This window comes from Prenolepis imparis, unplaced genomic scaffold, assembly GCF_030444845.1.
Source record: "Prenolepis imparis isolate NDT839.2.m4 unplaced genomic scaffold, iyPreImpa1.0 SCAF_9, whole genome shotgun sequence".
Lineage (NCBI taxonomy): Eukaryota > Metazoa > Arthropoda > Insecta > Hymenoptera > Formicidae > Prenolepis > Prenolepis imparis.
The window spans coordinates 6,252,069-6,278,913 of NW_028141167.1; the positions used below are offsets into that span (position 1 = coordinate 6,252,069).

The 26,845-nt window shown below is 29.9% G+C and overlaps 3 protein-coding genes across 5 annotated transcripts; 2 read left to right on the plus strand and 1 right to left on the minus strand.

The window, feature by feature from the left end:
* Nucleotides 1–2,168: 2,168 nt before the first annotated feature.
* On the plus strand, nucleotides 2,169–12,139 carry Glyp (glycogen phosphorylase). Its single transcript, XM_083047278.1, has 11 exons — nucleotides 2,169–2,525; nucleotides 5,308–5,409; nucleotides 6,849–7,163; nucleotides 7,408–7,519; nucleotides 7,602–7,921; nucleotides 8,253–8,563; nucleotides 8,661–8,775; nucleotides 8,852–9,034; nucleotides 9,475–9,822; nucleotides 10,090–10,419; nucleotides 10,546–12,139. Exons 1-11 carry the CDS (start codon nucleotides 2,283–2,285, stop codon nucleotides 10,699–10,701), a joined length of 2,535 nt encoding a protein of 844 aa, XP_082903404.1. The 5' UTR covers nucleotides 2,169–2,282; the 3' UTR covers nucleotides 10,702–12,139.
* A 217-nt stretch (nucleotides 12,140–12,356) lies between these two features.
* On the plus strand, nucleotides 12,357–18,053 carry LOC145941262 (galectin-6). 2 transcript variants are annotated; one of them, XM_083047283.1, is made up of 7 exons: nucleotides 12,357–12,860; nucleotides 15,058–15,143; nucleotides 16,208–16,418; nucleotides 16,559–16,756; nucleotides 17,202–17,290; nucleotides 17,378–17,572; nucleotides 17,650–18,053. In XM_083047283.1, exons 1-7 carry the CDS (start codon nucleotides 12,771–12,773, stop codon nucleotides 17,717–17,719), a joined length of 939 nt encoding a protein of 312 aa, XP_082903409.1. In that variant the 5' UTR covers nucleotides 12,357–12,770; the 3' UTR covers nucleotides 17,720–18,053. The 2 variants fall into 2 exon arrangements, with proteins under 2 accessions (XP_082903409.1, XP_082903408.1); XM_083047282.1 differs by having other exon boundaries at nucleotides 12,361–12,860; nucleotides 17,670–18,053.
* A 21-nt stretch (nucleotides 18,054–18,074) lies between these two features.
* On the minus strand, nucleotides 18,075–23,800 carry LOC145941260 (neuronal acetylcholine receptor subunit alpha-10-like). 2 transcript variants are annotated; one of them, XM_083047279.1, is made up of 9 exons: nucleotides 23,641–23,800; nucleotides 21,830–21,969; nucleotides 21,703–21,747; nucleotides 21,319–21,428; nucleotides 21,017–21,233; nucleotides 20,020–20,188; nucleotides 19,464–19,613; nucleotides 18,849–19,018; nucleotides 18,075–18,407 (listed from the first exon to the last, which is right to left on the minus strand). In XM_083047279.1, exons 1-9 carry the CDS (start codon nucleotides 23,723–23,725, stop codon nucleotides 18,174–18,176), a joined length of 1,320 nt encoding a protein of 439 aa, XP_082903405.1. In that variant the 5' UTR covers nucleotides 23,726–23,800; the 3' UTR covers nucleotides 18,075–18,173. The 2 variants fall into 2 exon arrangements, with proteins under 2 accessions (XP_082903405.1, XP_082903407.1); XM_083047281.1 differs by lacking the exon at nucleotides 23,641–23,800 and adding an exon at nucleotides 22,365–22,466.
* Between the last annotated feature and the right edge of the window lie 3,045 nt (nucleotides 23,801–26,845).

Genomic DNA, 26,845 nt, shown 5'->3' on the forward strand with positions numbered 1-26,845 from the left:
AGAAGGAGCAGATAATGGATCGAACGGGATGTGTTAGACGGATATAAACGAAATCGTTTATCCCTCGGCGATAGATCTTAAAATAATTGTCCGATTTGCAGCGATCTCCCCATCTTCTCGATGTTTTAAGTTGTTGTTGCGTTTAAGAGAATCGAACAGGGGTTAAATGACGAGTTAAATTATACAGAAACGTATATATTGTATCTGTCTCTCAATGACGTTGACGTTTGCATACTATTATTGCTATTGCATCATTAATTGTAATTACACCGTTATGTACACACGTGCGTGCATATGTATAACGTATCGTACTCTTTTACTCGCGTGCGTATCCGTGCGTATGTGTACAAACACGCGTGTATATATATTATATATATATGAAAGGGAAGGACAGTCATCATCAAATAAAATGATCCTCAACGAATAACGAGATACGGAACACATTGTACGGTGAACGATGAAGATGCAACTTTATATTATATCATAATATCTATCTATAGTTATCGAGAAAACATGTGTTTTTATCGGGACCGATGGCAAAATGTTAAGAATGTGAATTGTGTAATACGCATATTGCTTCTTGTCGTTTTCATTATTGCATCTGCATCTGCACGATTAATTTATAAATAAATGATATTATAAATAAGATCAAAAAACACTGTTTCTTCTTTTCACAATTATCTCACACAGTTGAAAAATTTGTGTTTTCTTGTTAAAAACGGTCCCCGTTAAAATTTTTGTGTTAAATATTTAACACATTCATGTGTTAATTTAACATATTGCTGTTATGTTAATTGGACTCAAATGTTAAATTATTAAAACAACTAAAAAAAAGTGTAAAAATAACACAATGTATATCTATTTTTAATTTTACACAATAAATATGTTCCGTATTATTAGTGACAAGATTTATCTGTTAAAATTTACAGAAAAAAAATGTTAATTTTACTTTATAATATAAGTGGGGGTGATAAAATGTAAAATTAACAATTTTTTTAGTTAATTTTTACATTAAAACTATGTTAATTTTACACAAAATTTATTTTAAGTTTATTTGAAGTTTGCATTTATTTTATGTTAAAATATTAACACAATATTCGTGTCACCATTTAACATATCCGTAGTATGTTAAATTAACACAAAAATTTCTGTGGACCGTTTGGGACAGGTGATATTTGTTAAATTTAACACAAATTTTTCAACTGTGCATAATTCATTCTTGAGATATTTTTTTCCCAGCGATTTTTGATAATTTATTTTTAAAATATTTTATATATGTTAATATTATTTTATACGCACTGTGATAAATTTTCTACAAATGTACAAAGAAAAAAAGAGTATTTTTGTAGTTGCTTGTTTGAAACTGATTCGTGAAAAAATTATTAGTTGAGATCAATTCGTGTTTAAAATTATTTCTTTCTTACCTAAAGTTTTTTGATGAGCTAAAGATTAATTGTTATATATTAGCGAAAATTTATCGTGAGGTATCACAGAGTGTTATTTTCAACTTGAATTGTAAAACGTGTAGATAATTTAGAAAATATATAATTTATATCTATGATTGAGAGTTAACAACGTAAACACAGTTGTGACAAGAACCCGAGGACATAAGTAACAGCTATTAAAGCGTAAAATGCATGAAAGATGCAATATAAAAAGAAGAAACATTAGAGACGAGATTAAATTCCATATATCTTTAAATCTTTCATTAAGTATTATGTCATCGAAATAAAGTGTTATGTTATGTACGGTACTTATTATTAAAATATATGGATGCATTTCATTAATTGAGATCAAGTACATGATAAGGAAATAACAATATCAATATTATTCAGAATTTATTGGAATCTTTGGTAAGTATATGCTTCATCTGACTACTTCTTTGGGCGCTACAAATACTCCGGAATATATACAGTGTGGTCCATTTGACATTTCGGAGCATTTTATAAGCAACATCATCAATATTATCATAGATTTTCGCTCACTTTCGGTTTCAACGTTGGATAAAATAGCTGGATCAAGTTTTTAAAAACCCTGATCTATTTGTTACAACGTTCAAGTCAGAGCATGCTAAAATCATTTTCAACTTTTGCCACCACACGCAACACGCACATGCTTATTCGTCGTACGCATGCGTCACCTTGAGGCAAGGTGACCACTGCCTTCTGAACTAGCAGCGCATATCATTCCTCTTGAGAGGACCGCGACGCGTCAGTCGAATGCGTGTTATCGCCGTTGTTGTCTCGCGAGTAATCAAGCTGCTGCTCATTAAATAAGTCATCATGTCAATACCGAACAGCGATCACGAGAAGAGGAAGCAGATTTCGGTACGCGGCATCGTCGACGTCGAGAACGTCGGGAATTTCAAGAAGACCTTCAACAGGCACCTTCACTATACCCTGGTGAAGGATCGTAACGTTGCCACGACCCGCGATTATTTTTTCGCCTTAGCTCATAGTGTCAAGGACAATCTCGTTTCGCGATGGATTCGTACCCAGCAACACTATTACGAGAAAGATCCCAAGGTAATCGTTCATATTAATCATTAAATCGAGACCGGTACGAGAGATTCCGATGAATTCGAATTTCACCGATATAGACACAATTTCTATATTTATCATCTCTGTGTGTGCATGATGATCATTACCGCACACATACACACACATATATATATACACACATACACAGAATTTTATCTTTCGTATTTATAATTGTATCGAAAATTTAACACAAAAAATTTTATCGTTTTCTATTCTTGTTCAACGATAAATAATATCGAGAGAATTGCGTACATGTTCGACAATTTTATTCATTATAATAAATCAATCACGGTACAGAAAAAAAGTAGTATCTAGTTCAATATATATTTGTTCGAAGGAAAATTCGTTTAAAATTAAAAAGTTTTTCTCTATAAGAAAAATATGCTTTTGAATAAACTAGTTATTCTATATCTAACGTATTTCACACATTTCATAATATATGCAAACAGGAAGTTGTTAAAATGATTATAGTTCATTAAGGCAACGAACATAACTAAAAATTACATTGGCTAATGCGATTATGTGATTTATCAATAATAGCATTACGTGATGATCTTCATCCTCGCTACGTATCTCGAAAATTTTTATAAGAATTTAGATAAAGGCAATTTTAATATTTCATACATTAATGAGTTAGATTCTTTATTATGTAAGATAACAAAAGCGTCCTTATCTGAGTTTTTATAAAAATGTTTCGACACACACACACACACACACACACACACACATAAATGATTATATGAAGATCGTGCGTAACGTTGTTATGTAGATATGACCCTGTTCGAAGAATAAAAAGAAAGACTTCTTTGAGAATGTTTATCTAATATACATACATACACATAATATATTTAATTATATATATATGTATTTACATACCTAATTTATATTAATTTAATTTATATTTATTTAATTTATATTATTTATAACTATTTAATGTTTTATATTTAATATTATGTTATGAGCATATATGTGTAGACTCGCAAGTTCCTTATAAAAATTTTTTTATGAAAGATATCAGAATATTAGATTGTAGCACAGTAAGCGGAACTTTAATCTGAAATATAATATATTCGACATAATATATTTTTGCTTTATTATTTTTTTGTTTTATTAAAGTATGTAAACGAAATTTGGGAAAATGATTCATTCTGTATATTCTAAATTTTAATCCTACTAATTTAATCCTAAATTTAAATTATATTATGAAGTACTTATTAAAAGTTTAAATATGCAGATATTATTAATATTTAAAATATATTTATGTAATTTCGTTCCTACATCTAATAAATATTCTCTATAATTTTATTTAATAAAAATTCTATAATTTGTGATTTTAATTTTAAAAATTAATCTTTCCATTATAAAACTGTGAACAGTTATGTCTACGGTATAATTATGAACAATTAACAAAAAAGAGCTGCTTGTGAATTAAATTTTATAAAGACAAGTAGATTAAAATATGTAACTAAAATATTTTTTAATTTTAATTATAGATTTTGTTTTGATAAATTTTAATTTGATACAAAGATATATAATATTGAAAATTAGAAAGTTTTTTTTAAAAGTGATAAATTAAATTATATTATGTAATATGTAATGGCTTTTTGCCTGTCATTTCCGCAATGAGAAAATCAATTTCGAGTTGCTCACATAATTCTAATCATTAAAATTACAGCCGCGCAAGTTGCGTGGGACATCTTTTATATATTTTCATATTTATTTGACAAGTCTAATTAAATTTCTCACCTGTGTTCATTTTGTACAAGCTCTAGAAACACAGTGCACGTTTGCAAGCAAGCTAACCATTATACTTTCTATTTTGAAAGACATTTTCCAAGTATAGAAGCGCAATATAGTTACATCATTTTGACTTGAAGTTTATACGCAAGATGTAGAACTATGACTGTTGTCGATTCTAAAGGAGAGGAGTTTGATTTATAGCAATTAATAACAAAAAATTACGTGTCATTATGATAATTTATAGCAAACGTATTGCTGCGAAACATTATATTAACTCTTGGTAATAAAAATAACTTTTCGTAATTAAAGAGACGTTCGTCAACGAGAGATGTCATAGAAATAAATTATTATAATTATTTTTTATAAACTCCTTGACATGATAAAAAATAATTTTATATAATTATTATTAAAGAGAAATTATTAAAAGAGATATGTGGAGCGTTATAATTCTTTTAAATAAATTTATGCTTATAATAAGGCACTTACACGAGAATACTGCATAAGAATTAAGTTAAATAAGCCTTATAATCTTATGTAATCAAACGAAATATTTTCTTTCCCTATAATTTCTTTCAAAATTGGATATAAATGTCGAAATCTGTGCCAATTTAGTACATATGTATCTTCAATTCTTCTAGTTAGACTCATCATTTGGATACATTCCCAAAAGTGTAAATTTTCTGGCATAATTTGATTTTTTTTAATTGCTGGAAGTTCTGTTTGAACAAGCATGTACAAAAATCCTTGCATATATGATTCATAGATTTTTTAAATCAATTTGTAATGATTTTTTTTTACAGAAAAATGTTGAGATATCTTAATATAAAATAATAATAGATAATTAAAATAGTCAAACCAATTATAAAAATATATTAATCATCTTTAATAAATTGTTCATTGAATTCTGTTTCACTTTAAGTGAAAATTTTGTGACATTTGCACATGGTATTCGCATAATGTATGATACGTTATTAATTAAAATAAAACAGGAAATTCGATTCATAATCATGAATTTTGTTTCTTTCAGAGGGTATATTACTTGTCCTTGGAATATTATATGGGAAGATCGCTGCAAAATACAATGATTAATTTAGGTATACAAGGAGCATGTGATGAGGCTATGTATCAGGCAAGTTATATTATACATAATTATAATATAATTGCATGTATTTATATAAATATATTAAATATAATAAAATCTTACATCTCTACATTTCTGTCTCGAAAAAATATTGAAGCTAAATCGATTTTTTCTCCAGATTATTAGACAAATTATAAAAGGCATTTTTTATGATATATATATTACACTCCTCGCGTTTTCTGTTTTCTTTATATCGAAAAAAATTTGATTTATCGAAAGAACAATTATCTTTATTTGGCATTTAAAAAATTGATAAGTATAGATTTTTTTGATTATCAAATAAAGAATAAATTATGAAAATTTTGTGTAGTTTATTAAAACATGTGTAAAGAAAAAAACATTGATCCAGGTTTACTCTTTAACTTTTTAACATATGCATTAGAAGACTCGTAGCTAGTATGTAAATACATACTAGCTATAAAAAAAATACAATTTAGTTATAACACATGCGTTAAAAAATTATGAAATAAGTTTAAATATGTTTTTTGAGTTTTTGATCTAAACGATATCATATCTGAGTATTAGAATTCAACATACACATGTGTGTGCAAAATTATCACTTTTTTAACATATTTATTCTATTTTAAAACTATGATAATGCTATTACAAATTCGAGTATTTATTTTTTTTACTTTATCTTGCTTATGTTATGAATATTATGCAATAATTACGTAACGTATAATGTTGCATGTATGCGATGTATACTTTAATGATACGATAAGATAATACAGTAATAAATGATAGAATTTTTACGAAATCACATACTTTCTGTCTTAAGAAAAAAGCTAGGATTCAAATGTTTAATATTGGAAATATCTTCTTCATAATTAGTTCATTCATTCATTAGTCTATTAATTTCTCTATTAACTTTCTCTCTCTCTCTTTCTATTCTTTTCTTCTTGCTTTTCTTTCTTTCTCACTTTCTTTTTAATGCATTATATACAATTATGCTTATGCTAGTATTTCGATCAATAATAAAAAATAAAGAAAAATATACTAATAAAGGAAAACCTGAATCAGTATGAGACTTGCTATACCTATATCTACATTTTTTGTATAAATGCGTATTAAAATTATAAGAATTAAATTACATAACTCGTATTGTTTTTTAGCATATAAAGATTTGAAAAAGCAAATTAGAATAATTTTTAGAAATGTGTAAGTGTGTCTTTATAAATTTAACATATAAAAAATAAAAAATGTTTAGAAAATGCAGAGATCAGTAAGCATTTGGAAACTTGTAATAAATATCATGCGAAGGGAAGGAGTAAAATAAATTTTAAATCATTAAAGAATCATTAAAGAATAAATATCTTGTAATATAAATTATTCAAAAATATTCATTTTTCTCTATCTTTTTAGGAAAAAGCTGACAGCTTGTCCTAATTACCAAACACATTTTGTATAATTATGACTGTTTTTCGTAGATGGGTTTGAATATAGAGGAATTAGAAGAACTCGAGGAAGATGCTGGCCTTGGCAACGGAGGATTAGGTCGTCTAGCTGCTTGCTTTTTGGATAGTATGGCTACATTAGGTTTAGCTGCTTACGGTTACGGAATACGTTACGAATACGGTATATTTGCGCAGAAAATTAAGAATGGCGAGCAGATAGAAGAGCCAGACGATTGGCTCAGGCATGGCAACCCCTGGGAGAAAGCTCGACCAGAATTTATGTTACCAGTAAATTTTTATGGCCACGTCATAGATGTTGCCGAGGGTAAAAAATGGGTGAATACGCAGGTAATAAATTATTTTTTATATATAGGAGAAAGTTGCTTGAACAAACTGCACCACACTTTTCTAAATTATAATTAATATATTAGATGGGATTTAAATGTAGTAGATGATGAATTTTTAGTTGCGATGATGCGATCTAGGTGTCATTTAGACAACTTTTTTCTACGTATGCAGAATGTTTTGATTGTAATGATAATTGCACTGATTTGATTTAATTATCACAATGTTTTATTTATGTATCACTCAGGTCGTTTTTGCTATGCCTTATGACAGCCCAATTCCCGGTTACAAAAATAATGTTGTTAATACATTGAGACTATGGTCTGCAAAATCACCTATAGAATTTAATTTGAAATTCTGTAAGTATTAATAATAATTAATAGTTTGTTCATGATACAATAATTTTTTTGACATTTACGACATTTATTCGTGTCTTTTCAGTTAACGATGGTGACTATATACAGGCCGTGATTGATCGTAATCTAGCGGAAAATATATCTAGAGTCCTTTATCCTAACGACAACTTCTTCGAGGGCAAAGAGCTCAGATTAAAGCAAGAATACTTTATGGTGGCTGCTACTCTGCAAGATATTATTCGAAGATATAAATCTAGCAAATTCGGTTCGAGAGAACATCATAGAACCGACTTCGATAGTTTCCCCGATAAAGTGGCGATTCAACTCAACGACACGCATCCTTCCCTAGCTATTCCCGAGCTAATGAGAATCCTTGTTGATGTCGAGAAGCTTTCCTGGAATAAGGTATTTTTATCTGTCATGTAACAGTGCTATTTGCATATTCAAAATAAAAAAGTTATTGTTTAAAAAAAAGACATACAAGCAAGGATTAAAAATATACACACTAAAAATTATATTATGTTTTTTATATATTAAATCTTCTAATATAGTATTTAGAGAATAGTATTATCTTAAAAAATAAATCTCTTCAAGATAATAATTTTTCTTTCAAATATTTCTCAGTGCAAACAACACTTTTGACAGATACATCTATCAGTAAAAACAGTAATAGAGTGTATGGTTTCATCACATACATAAAACGTTCGAAATAAATATTTCTTGAAATGTCTTTCAGGCTTGGGATATTACAACGCGTACATGCGCTTACACAAACCATACGGTTCTTCCCGAAGCATTGGAACGATGGCCCACTAGCATGTTGCAGAGTATACTTCCAAGACATTTGCAAATCATTTATCAGATAAATCACTCGCATCTTGAAAACGTCTCAGCCAAATGGCCTGGCAACATGGATCGCATTCGTCAGATGTCTTTAGTAGAGGAAGACGGCGAGAAAAGAGTCAACATGGCTCATCTGTCGATCGTCGGTAGTCATGCTATAAATGGAGTCGCTCGTATTCATTCGGAAATTCTCAAGGACAGTGTGTATGTTTCGCGTTGAGTGTATTTATAAGACTTTACCAAACCCCCCCCCCCCAAAAAAAATTCATAGCATGTCTAATCTGTTTTTCCGCTTTATTAGTTTCCGAGATTTTTATGAATTGTCACCGGAGAAGTTTCAAAACAAAACAAATGGCATTACACCGAGGAGATGGCTGTTACTCTGCAATCCAAATCTGTCTGATATCATTGAAGAAGTGAGTACTCAATAACATGACTTATACACACATATCTCTTATACATATACATATGTATATATTTTATAATTTTTAGAAAATTGGTAGCGAGTGGACAGTCCATTTAGAACAGTTGACGCAATTGAAAAAATGGGCAAAAGATCCAGTATTTCAACGTAATATCGTTAAAGTCAAGCAGGAGAACAAACTACGATTAGCTCAAACATTAGAGAACGACTATGGTATTCAGGTTAATCCAGCATCCATCTTTGACATCCAGGTGAGAATAGCAAGCATACAAATTATCTAAAAGATGTCCTTTTTATTATAGATTTTTTGGTCAATTTTATTAATATTTTTTTTATTAAAAATGTCAAGGCACTTATTTTACTTATTTATCTTTACGAATAATTAAAAATTAGAGATTTTTGGCAAATAAATTTTAAAAAGGAAATAAATAACATATACTGTCACATTCTTTATTTAATTTCAAGAGAATTTAAATGAGGTTTGTGTTTATGCAAATACAAAATATTAAAAATATAAAAGATATGATAAAATAACATCTTCGAGACATTTTTGTCAGAAAAAAATGTTTGTATTGATCAAAGAAGTCGTGATGATGTTATGCATAAAATATATATATGCCAAATAATAATAAATTTAACAATCTAATTTTGAAATGACAGAGGATCGAATTAAATAATATTTCATTAATAGGTAAAGCGCATACATGAGTATAAACGACAACTGTTGAATTGTTTGCACGTCATCACTTTGTACAATCGAATAAAAAAAGATCCATCCGCGCCTTTTGTCCCAAGAACCGTCATGATAGGCGGCAAAGCTGCGCCAGGTTATCATTTGGCAAAGAAAATCATTAAGCTTATCTGTAGTGTCGCCAATGTTGTCAATAACGACCCGATAGTCGGCGACAAGCTTAAATTGATCTTTCTTGAAAATTATCGCGTAACCTTGGCCGAAAAAATCATACCTGCTGCGGATTTGAGTGAACAGATTTCGACCGCTGGCACCGAAGCGTCTGGCACTGGCAACATGAAGTTTATGGTCAGTATCTTTTGGCAGTAAAATGAGGTTAAGGCTGTTGTAGTGTGTGCGTGTTCGTTTATAAATTATAACATCTATCTCTCGTGAGAGCTATTCTCGATCGTCGAACTCATTCGGCGAACGTAAAACTATGCGAATAATATTTTAATTATTTTCTATTATCTTATGTAACATATACATATTTAATATTTAACTGCAATCGCGTAATTATTTTTTATTACAAAATTTAGATTGCTTAAATAATAGAACGTTATATTATATTGATAGTTGAACGGTGCATTAACCATCGGCACCTTGGACGGGGCAAACGTAGAAATGGCAGAGGAAATGGGCACGGAGAATATCTTCATTTTCGGTATGACGATAGATGAAGTGGAAGCCCTACAACGGAAAGGATATAATGCTTACGATTATTACAACAAGCTACCAGAAGCGAAGCAGTGTATCGATCAAATTCAAGGAGGATTCTTTAGCCCGAATAATCCCGATGAATTTCGAGATATCACTGATGTATTACTCAAATGGGATAGATTCTTACTCTTAGCCGACTATGAGAGCTATATAAAAATGCAAGATTACGTCAGCAAAGTCTATCAGGTACTTAATCAATTTAAAAAAAATAATTTTTATTGTACTTGAGTTTCTGTGTTTTTTTTTTTTAAATAAGAAATTAGCAAATTAGCATCTCTTGTTCATCACGCAATCGCTTATTGATTGTTCTAGGACGAAAGCAAATGGGTGGAAATGGCTATCCATAACATTGCGTCGTCCGGCAAATTTTCATCAGATCGTACAATCGCGGAATACGCGCGCGAAATTTGGGGCGTCGAACCAAACTGGCAGAAACTTCCGGATCCGCATGACCCCCGTGATATTTAAACGCGTTGCCGTGACTAAAATAAATTAGTTCTTCTTTTTCATAAGATGTTCCGATACTCGTCCGTTTCCTTCCGCGATATTGATATTGTCTTCTTGTCAAAGGACAACGAACTCTATAAACTGGCACCGTCCAGAACTCCGTGATGCACAAAGCAATAGGGATTATCGCGTGCGAGGATACATATATTATAATTATATTCAATGTTCTGTGAATATTTATTTATAGAGGAACGAGGATTCTTTAATGATGAATGTTCGCGGTTGCCTAAATGGTTTTGCACAAACTTCGTGAAGTATCACTAATGTTCTTTTACATTTAATTTTGATGACGGATGGCGAAACTAATTAAATAGTGCCATCACTATGCGACATAGCGAAACGTTACTTTGCTTTAACAAATTGTTATTCTTTTTTAATCTATGAAGAAAAAAATTGTATGATATAATATTATATATACATATATTATACACAATTTGAGATTTTAATTTACTACAGACAATATATTTTACATATATTGTTATAACTTATAATGTAGGTACATATAAGTTAATAGATCTGTGTTTAAATTACTATAAACTGACGGTTAAAAAATTTGAGTTAAGAGTAGAATGGATGAGTATATCGTAATGCGACATGCTGTTTGAATATTGAGAAGAAAAACAAAGAATTCAGAAAATATTAAGCCATTTTAAAGACATTTAAAAAATGTAAGACGTCTTTAAAAGGATTTTGAAACATGTTTTAGATACATGTGTTATCTGGAAAGAAGAGGAAAGGGAGAGATAGCGATAGAGAACTATAATTATCTCTCTGTTTATTATCTCTTGCTCAGCGACCAACGAACAATCAAGCCGGCCTGCTTATTACGATTCTCATTCCTAGATGTTTCCTATGCGTGATTAAAAAATTTATTTAATTGACAAAATTTTAACATTATACTAGAGTTTTCATTATAAACACATAACGATGAAAGCTTTTAGTAGTGAAAAAAAATAAAATAAAATAAAATAAATAAAAGAATACGAGATACCAACAAACTTTTAGCAATGTGTCTTCCGCGCGAGTATCTATTTCGAATTATCTAGTCTTAAATAATGTGTTCGATATATTTCTGGCCGCGCGTTATTTATTTTAAAATAATCAATAAAAATACTTTTTTAAATGTAACAAATTGTTTTAGCCTCCACGAGTAAAAAATGTTTGACGATGATATAACAGAAAGAAATTATGTATGAATCATATCACTATCTTATCTTATCATTAATGCCAATGCCAGATATACTCATTTTTATTAATGAATATTATTTACGCACTAATTACGTCGTGGCACAGTGCTTGTCTGTTAGGTGCTACAATCACTTATATAATATTTAAGTGATATATTGTATAAATGAAAAAGAACATTGTAATTTGTTGAAATAAAATTTATGGCAAATTATTCTTGAAGATATCTTTTAGGAAATGAAATATAAAAAAAAGGGATAGAGAGCTTTCTCATATAATTCTGATAAATTCATAAAGCTTATACAAATCCTTTTCATTAAATTCAGTTGATTCTAATGAATGAATATTAATTTGATACAAATTCGTGTTGCTATCAAGTTAATATACAAATTCAGAAATGTGTGAAAAACCATCTATTCTCGAGAAACCGTAAAAATAATTTCTTATTTCTTGACATAACAATAGATTTAATTGATATTAATTAATTTGCATTGTCTTGCTTGCAACATGAAATAAGCTGGTTCATATACTTGCAAAAAAAAATTTATTGTCGGATTGATGCGAGGAAATGATTGATTGAAGGCTGTGTACGTTCGCTACAAGTCATTTTCTCACGTAAACTCGCGCAATCGCATTTGCATCTGCTCGTATATATGTTCCTTGTTAATGAAGCGGAGGTGGAAGCGGACGAGAATAGACGGAACAAACACAGACGGGCGCGCGAGTGAAGGCGCCTGAGAGAGCGAGCGCTGATCATTCGCACGAGCGTGCGATGCGTCGACACGTCCTACGTTCGAAAGAGGAGTAGCTTAATCGAGTGAACCTTTTCGTGTACTCCGGACAGCATGTCATCTCTGTCCGATAACAGCCGCGTCCTGGCCAGGCAAGAGGCGTTCAAGGACTTCTCCTATTTCGACGAGGAAACCATGCCCGCGGTAAGTACGTGCCAACGATACTCCCCATGTTCCGATATTACTGCCAGTACTGAAAGTATATAATATACGTAACGTAAACTATAGCTTTTCAGTACTGGCAGTGTATATCGGAACATGCCCACTAAGATCGACCCAGGTCTCTATCTGTTTCCGTCGAGGCCATCGCGAGCCTGCGTGTTTTCCTTCTTAGCACGTGCTGAACCAAACACTGAAATGTTCATCGGTACAGCGTTACCGTTCATCGATGAAGTTTGGTATGTCATCATACACAGGTATGTGTATCTGTATTCTCCAGGTATGCATACCATGTGATTGTCACAGGTAGATTGTCTCTTTGCGTATCTCTTGCAGGCCCAGTTTATCATCAACGATAGATAATTTTTTTCGAAACAGTGTATCTACTTGTCAGAGAATAATACATCCCTTTAATTGATGTATTATATTATATAAAAAAATATTATATAATTTTATATTATATAAAATTTATATAATAATTTTAAAAAATACACAAGATTCCGGAAATATATGAAAAAATATGTTGTAATAAATTGTAAAAAAAATTGCGTGAGAAACTATAGATATTAAAAGCCTGTGACTTTTCATTCGGCGTAGTAGATTTTTCGTATGAGGCTAATAATGCTATTGTAATAATGTATTATTTGTGAGTTACGTGTACGATGTTAGTAAAAAGAAAAAAAAAATATTATGATTATTGCGGTTAATTACTACATGTTCGGTTCAATTATTCAATAGAGTGAAATCTGTTCATAAAAAAGCTTGAAGAGTCTTGCTAGGTAAACTTATTTGTAAAAAAGACAAAAGCAAATTTTTTTTATTTACTGCTAAAGCAAAATAATCTACAACAAACTTACGTATTACAATGAACTGACAGATCTTCAGTTACTATTTCGATAATAGAATAAAAATCTTGCATAGTGGAATAATTTGCAGAGATTCAGCAAATAAAATTCTTAAGACCTTTCACTCTTTACATAGTAATTATTTAAATTGATTACAACATCGACTATATCAGTAAATTTTCTTTTCTAGAGGTTTTGACATTGACAGATAGGAGATTACTAAGCATATAATCGACCGAACTTCAAAGTCTTATAGTAATTTGCAAATTATTGATTGGAATTAATAATCGTGTGTTTTATACTTTATTTTTTTTTATATGTTTCTCATGAACTCTTTCGCTTTAGTTTTGAGATGCGGATTTTTTTTCTTGAATAAGAAAAATTATGAAATAGAAACCTTAATAAATATTGAAATATAAAACCTTGTCTCTCGATTAATTTTAAAGATCATAAAAAGTTTTATGGAATATTATTCTTTAGCTTTTATTAAACCAAATAACACTCGCTTTATATAAATGATAATGCAGCTCCTGATTAGATAATTTAGAGAGACACGTCATTTCAGTGATATGTACGAATCATTTTTCTTTGGGATAATTGTGCTATTTGAACAGTTCCAATCTTCTATTATAAATCTTATCGAGCTAATTAGTCTTTTTATTCACAAATTTCATTATTTTCTTATTATATTTTTCTCACATTGTAAAAATGGCTTATTTTTTAATTTTCTTTTTTTAGATTGTTTATGCAAACGCGTATATTTTTTTGTAATTTTATAAATTTTAATTTTAAATCAATCTGTTGAAATGAAATAATTAGTAAAACAGAATAAAAATACAGAACATTTTTATATCCAATTACATAAAATATATTCTTATTCTCCTATAATTGTGTGTGTGTGTGTGTGTGTGTGTGTGTGTGTGTGTGTGTACAAATGTTACCTATATTATAAAAATGGAAATTCTCGATGCTCACTAATGATCTGCTGTGAAAATGTAATATTTTATATATTCGATTATATAGCCGATTAATGTCAACTATGTGATAGAAATTCACACGTCATCGGACGATTATAACGGATGATAGAATCAAGACAATTAGCATTATTAGCTTATATTAGTTGCATCGAAAGCTTATGCTCCTGTAGATAGGCATGATACACAGCGACAAATGCTGTATTTGTCGCGGCGGTGCCGAAGATTTCGGATATTATCGCGCAAAAAATTGACATCGATGATTCGCATACAAACGTTGACTAGTATTTATGTAAGAAAATTTACAAATTATTGTTACAGATACTTAAGACATTGACGTGTGTCGTATTGTGTTCCTTTCAGAATGTTAGCAAATCGCTTCCATTGCAACCTTTAAAACCGACATCTGCCATAATTCTCACCGGATACATTCCTGAAAACGCATCGAGGTACTCGTTTCGAATTATTTTTTTCATCTGTAATTAGGGCTGGTCTCACCATCTCCGATTAACTCAATCGGCCGATTAAATTTAAGAATTGCCAACTGCAAAGCTATTATTAATAATTATTATTTATTTATGAATAAATATAAATATTACTTTTGATATTTCAATTATACTTTTAATTAAAATAATTAATTTTACACACTTATTTATTATATGCACGCGGCGCAATAACAATATTTCACAGCTGTCAAATATAATAGGTTGTGTCAGTTTTAAGCTTTGCAGTTGACAATTCTTAAATTTAATCGGCCGATTGAGTTAATCGGAGATAAAATTATATAATATCGCATTATATAATGTAAATATACAATAATGTAAAATTTAATTATTAAACATATTAAAAATAAGAAAAAAAATATATTAAAAATTGAAAAATCGATAAATGAAGATTGAAAAGCCAATAAATAATGATCATTCTCGATATATTCATCACATATAGAGTATTTTATTTAATTGTCTGAAAAATCTCCATTATTATTAAACGGAAATATGTATGTATATAAGAAAGAAATTCTATTATATAAGTCGAAATTATTATATACAAAAAATAAACATATACAGTTTAATTAATTTAATTAACTTTTTGTTATTTACAGATGCTAATGAAATTCATGAGATATCATTGTCATTTATTTAAAAAAATATAGATCATTTTCAAATTGTGCAAAAGAAAAAGTTTTGATAAAAAATTTTAACAATTATATTTACTTCTTTAAATTAAATAATTTCTTTCTTGTACATATTATCAATAGCAATACAAATATTTTAAGCTAAATTCGTAAATTATTTATTTTATAGAATATTCTTTAAAGAGTTACTAGTTCGTTTTTTGATTGTTATTAATTAATCATTTTCAATTTATAAAAGATGCTTATAGAAGTCAATCAATTGTATTGATGTTTTTGAGATTATTAAATCGATCAAAATTTTTTAAAAATTTTATTGCATGTCGTGCTTTCTTTCTTGACTTTTACACGAGTTTATCATGCCATTTAACTGTATGACAGGTTTTCGGTGAATTTAATATGCAAGACATCTGGAAATATCGCTCTGCATTTTAATCCACGACTGGACAGGGGGTATATCGTCAGGAACACGAAACTGCGTGGATCCTGGGAGGATGAAGAGACTTGTTCTCCCGCTGGTTCAAGCGGATGCATTTTCCGCCGGAATACCTATATGCATCTTATGATTTTCTGCACGAATGATGCGTTTCAGGTGATACATGTAAAATATTTTAAAACTTGTGGGTATTCTTTTAATTCTCGCGATAGTATCTTTCTAAGTTTCCTTTTTGGAAGATTACATTGCAATAATAAATAAATTTTTAGACTTTAATTGTCATTTCTGCGTTGTAGATCGCGGTGAATGGAGAACACTTCTGTGCTTTTAGCTATAGGTTGCCCCTCGCAGATATAACGGCTTTTGAAGTTAACGGCACTATCGAGGATATCAGAATTCGTCAACTTAATTTATTTGTATATCCAGATCCTAATATTTGCCGACCGTCCCGAACATTGATTCTAACTACCAAAGAACCGCTGGTGGATTTTCTAGTAAGATTTACCATTTTTTATAACAAATAAAGACTGAAAGATTAATACATGAAATATAATTAAATGAAAGAGGAAAACATTAGCAATTTGCTACACATTTACTTACTTACATTCACAATTTGCAAGATTGCTACAGTAGACGAAAGATTCTGTTTCGTGTGGGCGCTTTTATGTTTTCAATAATTTTAATCAGTTTTTAAGAACGTGTCTGAATTTTTTAAGCAAGAATCAGATACATCTGTCATAAGTAGATTTTTATGCACTTTATATCACTTTATCGATTAATATCGATTAATATTTCATATCGATTAATTATTGAAAAAATATTTTTTTTTAATTGAATTTGTTTTAGTAATTGAATTTCTGTTTTCCCACCCAAGATAGTATTTTTTGGAAATAACATTCCGTGTTTATTTGTAATATGAACAAAACTCCTTTTTTACAGGACGTTCCCATCACTGTGGGTATTGGTAGCGAATTTCGCGTCGGTGCTAGTTTATTCATCGCTGGAAGATTGAAGCTACTTCCGCACTCGTGAGCGTTTGAGATTGTAATCTACGACGTTTACAGTATTCTTCTACGTTTGCCCTTGCAAACGAGATGTATCATAATCTTTTGCAGATTTTACGTGAATCTGCAGAGAGGCAAAACCATTTATCCTCATCCCCTTTTACCGCTGCATTTAAACCCACGTTTTTTATACGGCAGTAGCTCGCCGTACGTCGTCATGAATTGCTGGAACAATGGCGCGTGGGGTCACGAAGAGCGACATCAAGGCCATTTATCCTGGATGCCCGGACGAGATTTCTTGCTCACGTAAGATATCCGCGAATTTCCAAATGAATTTATCGTGTAGAAATATTGTTTACCGTTGTTGATTTTCGTTGTAACAGATTCGTGTTTGCTTTAATAGCATCCGCTGCGAGTACGAAGGGTACACAATATGGCTGGGTAATAAAATGATCGGCGAATTTAAGCACAGATTGCAATCATCAATTGCGGACACTTTACGAATATCTGGCGATGTCGTACTTTATCAACTCAGTATGAATTACGCTTGAATTGACCGGACTACAAACATGTATGTGCAATACTACAGTAATTGAAGATGAAAAATGATGATTGTATGTTAGAGCGCAGAGGTTCCTGAGATTTCACGTTTGAGCCTTTTCAGTGATTGCGACATATGCGATGCCGATGTATTTTCGACATAATGCTATAAGGTGTTTTCGCATACTCTTCTTGGTATCGTATTTATATATATTTACATTTGTATATATTATGAGAGAGCTATTTATTTACGAGAATAAAATCAATATCGAACAAACAATTCATGATTTATTCATAATGTTTCATTTATATATTAGATTATCAAGATGTATTAAAGCGACTTGTAAGAAAACTTTCTTATTTCTAACTAACTTATACACACTATTGCCATTATTGCTAGGATCAAGCAGAACGATGCAAATGCAATACGATCAATGGCGGTGCCCGCGAGAATCCATTCCAATTGAGTGGTATTTTTTGTAGGTGAAATTATATTCTGTTGATCTCCATCGTCTGAAATATTCGACGTCGAATTGGTGGTGGATTCCTCTGTAAGTTTACCACGCAATTCTTGTCCTGGCATAGGCCGTCGCGATTCGATCTGAAGAAATTATTATCAATGATAAATTAACGATGCATGTTGAAATTTATCAATGATTATGTTATTACAAAACAGTATTCCAAAAACAGTATTTTAATACTGATAGAAAATTACAAACATTAAAATAAATATGAGTACATAAATAACAATTTTTTTTAATTGCAGAAGTATTTGATTAAAAAGTGATTTATTCAAAAATAATAAGCCACTCATAAATATATAAAAAAAAGTTTGTCAAAAATATATGTTTCAAATAATATGAATAATGCATTTAAAATTTGACAACTAAAATAAAATATCCCAAAATAAATTGTTTAAAAATATATAGTATTATAGAAAAAGAGAGAATGTTTATAATTTACATATTTTCACTAATAACATTATACAATAATATTAAATAAACCATTAATTACTTACTATAATAAAGAGTTAATTACTTACCACATTTATAAGGTCGGAAAGTCCTAACAGTTTTCCAGGCCAACTTAATAAACACAGTCTAATATTTCGTGGAAGTGGTTTGCAGTATGTTCTTTTTGACATGTTAATTACCAGTATTGATAATATCAATGAAATTGTTACTAGACAGAGGCAACCACTAAAGAAGCAAACTGTAAAAGCAACATTAGTCAACGATATTCGTCATTTTCACGGTGCACAGCAGAGATTTACTCATTATGAAAGAACAAATATTTTCTCTGGTTATAATTAAATATATACATGATATGCTTAATTTTCTATATATTCGAATTTATTGATTAGAAACACGATATTAATATTAATTTTATGTGGTAGCATATTTTTTAAAGATATATTTTTTAAACTGTAGCATAAATTTTGCAAAAACAACTAATATTTTAATTATTATTAAAGTTTATTGTCAGTTTAAAATTTGTAGAACTTGGAATCAAGTAAACTCAAATCAAGTGAAACATGTTTGTCCTTTTAGACCAAGTAAATTTCTTACTGCAACACGCGGTTAATTAATTTTCTTTAAGGCATAATTGAAAATAATTGAAGAGATTCTAGAAGAATCAGGCTTTTGCGTTAGTCTACCTATGAGCGGAGGATTCGCAGTTAATGGTACTTTAAGACCAAAGTAGGCTAAAAACACGGCAATAATTAATACAGTACAGGTCGCAACATTGATCTTCATTTCACTTTGAGGTGGTAGCCAAAACGTGACCAGAATCAGGAAGACGATGGCTGAAAGTTTTTATCGTAAAGTAAATATCATAGACTGGATTAAATTCAGAATCAGATTGTGTGTGATAAAGTTTAGATTTTGAATTAATCTTACAGTCGATTAATTCGGAAACAATCTCAATGGTGTTGCTATGATGTAGACTACTACGTTTAGATCATATTTTAGTATATAGCATTTAGTAAAATAAAATAGCATGTAATTATCTAATATAATATTTGGTAAAATAAACAGCATATATATTTACAATAGTAAATATATTTAGAATAAAAATATATACTGCTGAATATTTCAATAAATATATGTGTGAAAAAAATGGACAATTCGATATAAACACTTTAGAATATACATAGAACGTTACTTTTTCCGGATTAATGTTATTTAAAGGATAATTAAGAGAATACATACCGGCAGCAGGCATCAGCAATATGCTACAATAAAGTGCCGAGTTCCTCTTTAAGGTCATTTGAAAATTTAGATTAATGTACGCATCTGGACAACAAGGATATACGACTGCTTCGCGACTTCTGCTCAAACCCAATAACTTCCACTCCGCATTTTTAACGTACATGCGTTCCTATAAAACGTTGTTATAACACTAATATCTTCATATTATTTATAATAACATAACATGTCCAATATCTCGAAGTTATTTAATGTTAAATAACCTCATTTTTTACAAAAAATACCACATGTATTTAAACTTGAAATTCGAAGACATTTCTTTTTAATTTTTGTCTTCTTTTTCAAGGGAATAAAAATAGTTTGGAGAATAAAATATTTGAAACGAAAGTATATATTACAGTAATCGGATGAGATATGAAATATACGAATGTATATAATCAATAAAATATCTTAAACGTTGCTCTTGATGAATGGAACAAGTAAAAAAGAGAAAATCAACGAGAGCACGAAATTTCGAAAGTAAAAAAAAGTATGTATATTTTTTGCGATATTTAAAAAAATAGTTTTACCAGATATATATAGTGCAAAAAAAATTCATCTGATAAAACCGTGATATTAAGTAAAGTCTTTACATTCTACATATATACATATGTATAAAGAATTTTCTCTTAGAATTTACCCTGAAAATTATGGTAATCGTGGGACAATATGGTATGGAAAGAATTTTATGAAAATTTCTCTGATTAATATTTATCGCGATAAAAGTACTAATATCTATTACAATAAAATATAAAATATGTTTGATTAATTTTACTATGCAGTTTAGTAAAATTAATCAAACATGTGTTTTATATTTTATTGTGATAAATATTAATCCGAGAAATTCTCATAAAATTCTTTCCACACCATATTGTCCCACGATTACCATGATTTTCAGGGTTAATTCTAAGAGAAAATTCTCTCAGTGTAGACAATTAACACGATTAAATGTTTCCCATACCATATTTTCAGACTTGCCCAATTGCATATCAATTTGCTCGCCGTGAAATGTCCAAGAACCGAACGTCATATTACAAATTTGCGTATCGAAGGGCCATAGACGAAGATCTAGCTCGCAAAGCCCGATAAATTGCGCGGGCGGTACCCACAAAACTCGACCATCATGGTATATGATACAGGATGTATCACCATAATGCTCGACCGTACCCCCAGTTCCGCTAGATGAAAAATATATTCCGATAACTTATATAATTTTTTTAGAAATTTTTTTAATCGACAATCGAGGTACAATGTCGCGTATACCTGTGATATAGCAGAACGTCCGGTTGCCACACTTCGTGGTTCCCTACATGAATATGTGGAAGATTGCCATATTTGGCGGGATCCCATTTGAGTTTGTCGTCTGTCCACAACTACAAATGGAAAACGACAATCGATCGGTGAGAGTGAAATTTTAATAATAATCCTCAGCGCTATTAATTATTAATTAATCACTGGTATATATTTTCGTTAATATTGCACGAAAATATTCAAAACATTCCAATTATTATATTAAATATAAAAAATTATATATATATATACGTTCTTAAAAAATCTCATGTCTAAATTTTAATTTTAATAAAAGTTTCGTTATTAAGTACGTTGCTTAAATAAGTTACAGGGAATATAATTCTTAAACATACTTACATGAGAAGCCCATCCGGTTAAAGTAACGGTAGACTTGAAATCATCCTGAAAATTGAGAAAGCCAATTTTAGAATCAAATAGGGTAAAGTCATATCCCTGTATGTGTTTTAATTTTGCGCATACTTGCCACATCGACAGAAAGAATAGTAATGTCGAAGTTAACCACTGTCGTGTTGAAATGTTGCGCCGGTCGAGCAAATTTATCGTATTTTACAAATAGATCTTGCTTCAATCGATCGGTCCAAGTGTAATTCCACATAGGAGTCCCTGTAAATCACCGAGGGACAATGTCGGAAGCTGTAATCTTCTTCATTACGTGAGATACAACAATTTGCGCCTTGCCCACGTTTACCATTCACGAGATGATCTCATAAGCAGAATATCGTGATAATACGTAAATTATCCAGGAGTCGTGTTTTAATTTTGTTTGTTTATACTTTCTACATTTTACTTTTTTTTCTTTTTTCCTCCAAAGATCACGATTTTAATGATTAATTTAGAATTGAGTCTTCATTCACGAAAATATCAAGACAGATCATCGTTTATTGCAACTCTATTTCTAATTTTTTTATATACATATATTTATAACTTTGAATTAGAATTCTATAGAAATAAATTCTACTTAAAATTAATTAAAAAAAGAACACAAATATTGTACTTACACATTTATCCTCGCGTTTTGCTTAATTTGCAAAACAAACTCTTCACTTGTAAAACTTATAACTTAGAAACTATTCAACATTCTTGCTAACATAAGCAAAAATCAATTGTAAATTTGTCAAAAAATTAATCATCAAAATTAAGATTGCAATTTGTAAGACGTAACACATATTCATTTAAACATAAGAAATGCAAAGATCTGCAAAGTTATAATAAATAAATCTAATGTTATTGAAATATGTTGCTAATATGCAACATTGTTGGCTGCGAATGGTATTTGGAAATATTGAGGCTCATTCATTCGTCTGATTCGCTTTGAATAACAGTACAAGTGGATAAATGACGACAATCAGCAACCGCGGATGGTAAATAAGGAAGTGTATACGTTCGTCGACAGGGAATATTTCGAATATTCCATGTATAAAGTATATTTTGTCGAGGGGTACGTATTTTCAATATATTCAGATTTCAATGCCACACGGACACGTTAATGTGCAAAACTGAGACATGATATTCAAAACAAAAACAACACGAAATTAATATTGATAATGTTAACTGTATGATATTTATCAATGTCTTATTTATGAAGAAATGTCGCATATGGAATTATATATATGTATATATAATTATAAAAATTGTAATTGAATGGGGAGGATGCTGTAACTTCCAATTATCTGAAGTACATACATGGAAACAGATACATAGAGATCTGTTGCGATAATTATTTTTCAAAAATTAAAAATATTAACAATTTGTTAATATAAAATCAAATTACCTTTACGCAGCTACACTATATTTATATCACTATATTACTCTATAATAGAAAGAATAACTTTGTGGCACGTAGATATATTTCTTGTCTAATTTATTTATTTCTAGATGTTACGTTCGTGATCATTGATCATTAAGTTTATTATTATATTATTAGCAGTACTTTCAAATACTGATAAGATACTAATGAATCTTGCCAAAACATTATATAAGATTAAAACCAAATAAATCGTCACAAAGTCCCTTTTAATCTCTAATAATCATATATATTTTGAATTAAAAAAGAAGCGAACAAATGTCTATAATGGCTTACTTTTTAATAGCGATATATTATTAAACAAATAATTTATTAGTTAAATTAATGAGAAGCATAAATTATGCGATTCTATATTTCTATTTTTGTCGTCAATTTTTTGCAAAAATGTCGCACCATGTGTAGTGTATCGCAAGGATCTCAAACAATTTTTGGGACGCTTCGCGCTATACTCGCTGATCATTCACACTTACTTTCCGGCGTGCCGCTCGCATACAACACTACATTGTTGAATAAGGTAAGCGTGATCGCCGAGTAGATGATGCAAGAAAGCCGCATCGCGAGTTGAAGTGCGAACCGTCGTCAAATTGACACTGACTATGGTGAGAAGCGCGGTACGTCGGTATCGCCACAGACAAGAGTGGCAAGAAGGGGCTACCATAGATTTAAGTAGTTAACAACCTGTTGAATAGACATTTCGTCGCCTAACCGCTGATTAATGAAACGCAATGACTTTGACCTCTTTTACTCCGCCGGAGATACTCCTACATATTATTTAGACTGAACCCTTTCAATTGTGCATGTAATTGCAACAATATCGTAACTATGAGCCCTTATTTTGTACAATTAATTATCGGCTAGGACAGTTTTTCTAAAATGTACATTATATTATTTTATGATTTTTCAAAATGTGGAAGAAATATTTCGCAATCATTAGATGGCTTTTTCGGTCAATCTGAAAGTGATTTTTTGATATAATGAAAATGTCGAGGAAGTTTGTCATTTTTCATATTTTTCCAATTTTTAACAATAATATGCATCTCTTAATAATTGAAATTAAGTGAAGTTTAATCTACTCAGAATTGCTTAAAATTTATTATCTATTTTTTTTGTAGCTCAGTATTCGCAAAAAATAGCTTTATTTATAATCATGATTTATAACTGTATACTACGAATGTTTCGATATTTTCTCGTTGAGAAAAAATTGATTCTGGATCAGTCAAATAATTTGTAGTAAAATCATAGTTTAGTAAAAAATATTCTGCATATGCTATTACAATAAATTTGCTATTAAAATCCATCATTTTTTTAATTGCGTGATGCAAACTTCGACAAATCTTACTTATATTAGAAACGTGTTTGCTGTATGTACATGATAGTTTAAAACAATAATTTTAAAGATGAAAATGTGTAGAGGAGCGAAGGTGTAAGCAAGATTGCGAAGTAATTTAGTAATTATTTGTGATCCTTAATGCTACTGCGAAAGATTTAATTATCGCTTCGTTAATTTTCTTGGAAGACTATTTCTCGCAAAAGAATGGAACTTACCGCGGAAGAATAATTCTGATATTCTGTTGGATATCTGTACAATTAAGGCACTATTGTTAATTACAATGCGCGGAAAAACTAATTTAACTTTGGCAAGAAATTAAAAGCTCAATGCGTTGCATTATTGTATATACATGTATACATACGTACAGGGTGTCCCAGAATAAGGAGTACACCTGTTAATGGCAGATTCCTGGAATCATTTGGAGACGATTTTTCCTCAGCGAAAATGTCGAGAGAGGTCATCATTTTTTGCACGTTCTCAATTTTTGCCATCATGTATCTTTGTAACTAACAATAAGCCTTTTAAATTAAAATTCTATTAAAGTAAACTCTATACCTGAAATTAACTGAAGAATGTGAATTTATTATTATTTTAATTCCACAAGGCTTAGTTTGCGAAAAACCCTTTATTTTCAATCGCTTATAACTCGAAAATTATTGGTATCTCGACATTTTTGTTGAGAAAAAATCGTCTCAAAATAATTCCAGGAATCTGCCATTAACAGGTGTACCCCTTATTCTGGGACACCCTGTATATATCGTACTAAACAATATATTTGCCGCTATTCTATTATTTGTCGCAATAAATACTCGCTATATAATTCTCACTCATACTGCGTATTTTAATTATATGTATTATGTAAATGAACTGTTTAATTGTGTAAAGCGCGAAATAAACATAGGGATGGAAATTTGTTTAAGAGTTTAAACTAATCTTTTCCCAGAAATTTATGCTCGGATAGTTTTAGAGATAAATTGATTCAGTTTAGATAAAAAACGATTAAAATTGAGCTTTCTTGACCTTGATGAACATAAAATGTACTTTGAAATAGAGTTAGATGAGAAATATTTTTTTACATGTTCTTGTGTGTGTTTACAATTGTACATGAAATTTAATATAATGTAAGATTATAGCAAATATTATAGCAAAAAAAGATGCAAAAGACAAATCATCCAGATGTACTGTATCATATATTAACAGTTAAAACTATTGAATATGTTTTTTCAGGTCTTTCAGGTCTTTCATATTGTCTGCCGATGTTTCTTCAAGGAAATCTTGGGTTTTAATTTTTAAATAATTAATTATCTTTTCTCGCAAACACTCTAAGATTTGAAGAGATATGCGAGAGTAGATTAAATTCCTCTTTATCTGACAATGAATTTTATTCAATAATTTCGAATTTATATAAAATGGTTTATGTCTCTGGAAAAAATTATTTTCTTAAGAGAATTATTTAACGGTAAAATAAAACGAGAGAAATTTTACGAGTATATAGTGTCTCTCGAAAACGTATATTTAGATGAGATAAATACTGTAAAAGAAACTTATATTAATGCGACGTACTAGAGAGCTGTTAAATTCTTGCAATAACAAGCATGAATTACGCGAATTTGCAACAGTTTGCTCGATGTCGGTAATAGGGAGATGAGCTTTGCGCTAATATTAAACTTGAATGCGAGTTTATGCAATGGAGCATAACACGCCTCTTATCTTCTCTAGAAATTATTTCTTTTCCGCATAAAAGATAACTTTAACGCTTATAACTATACGTCAGAGCTAAAGTATATTAAATCCATTTTTGTCAGATACGTTTTTATTGGATGCAGTAAAATTTAGCATTGGTCGAATAAAAGCGTATCTGACAAAAATGGACTTAATACACTTTAGCTCTGACGTACAGATTATGCCTTTTTTATTTGTCGCATATGCACGTTGATTTCTTACGGAAGATGTTACTTTAAATTTTAAAAAACTTTTTATTTTTAATAGCTTATACTTCAAAAATTAATTCCTTGTTAAATTTTTGTTAAATTGGTTACTTTTTCTTGGAATTATAAAGAGAATAATTTATATATTAAAAAATTTTGTAATTTATTTTTGCTATTATACTATAAAAGTTTCTTATTGATATATCTTATAATATCTTTGTTCTTTTATGCAAGATTTTTAATGTATTTCAAGTTTCTCATTCATTTTTATTTTACTTTCTCATAGTTTATTCATTTTGCTTCTCGATTCATCTTTGCATTGAAAATAATGCAAGATATAAGTTATGAAAATACAAAGAAGAAAATGCGAAGATAAATTTATGTTGCAAAATTATATTATAAAGTATGGCTGTTTTA

What these genes read in the sequence shown, in the direction of transcription:
- Glyp (XM_083047278.1), top strand. Translation starts at nt 2,283, where the DNA reads ATGTCAATACCGAACAGCGATCACGAGAAGAGGAAGCAGATTTCGGTA. An exon ending in GAAATTCTCAAGGACAGTGT is followed by an intron (nt 8,564 to 8,660) that starts GTATGTTTCGCG and finishes CCGCTTTATTAG; the next exon opens with TTTCCGAGATTTTTATGAAT. An exon ending in TGTCTGATATCATTGAAGAA is followed by an intron (nt 8,776 to 8,851) that starts GTGAGTACTCAA and finishes TATAATTTTTAG; the next exon opens with AAAATTGGTAGCGAGTGGAC.
- LOC145941262 (XM_083047282.1), top strand. Translation starts at nt 12,771, where the DNA reads ATGTCATCTCTGTCCGATAACAGCCGCGTCCTGGCCAGGCAAGAGGCG. An exon ending in ACGAGGAAACCATGCCCGCG is followed by an intron (nt 12,861 to 15,057) that starts GTAAGTACGTGC and finishes TGTTCCTTTCAG; the next exon opens with AATGTTAGCAAATCGCTTCC. An exon ending in TTGAAGCTACTTCCGCACTC is followed by an intron (nt 17,291 to 17,377) that starts GTGAGCGTTTGA and finishes AATCTTTTGCAG; the next exon opens with ATTTTACGTGAATCTGCAGA.
- LOC145941260 (XM_083047279.1), bottom strand. Translation starts at nt 23,725, where the DNA reads ATGCGGCTTTCTTGCATCATCTACTCGGCGATCACGCTTACCTTATTC. An exon ending in GACGTTCTGCTATATCACAG is followed by an intron (nt 21,234 to 21,318) that starts GTATACGCGACA and finishes TTTTTCATCTAG; the next exon opens with CGGAACTGGGGGTACGGTCG. An exon ending in ATTGCTGATGCCTGCTGCCG is followed by an intron (nt 19,614 to 20,019) that starts GTATGTATTCTC and finishes AAAAACTTTCAG; the next exon opens with CCATCGTCTTCCTGATTCTG.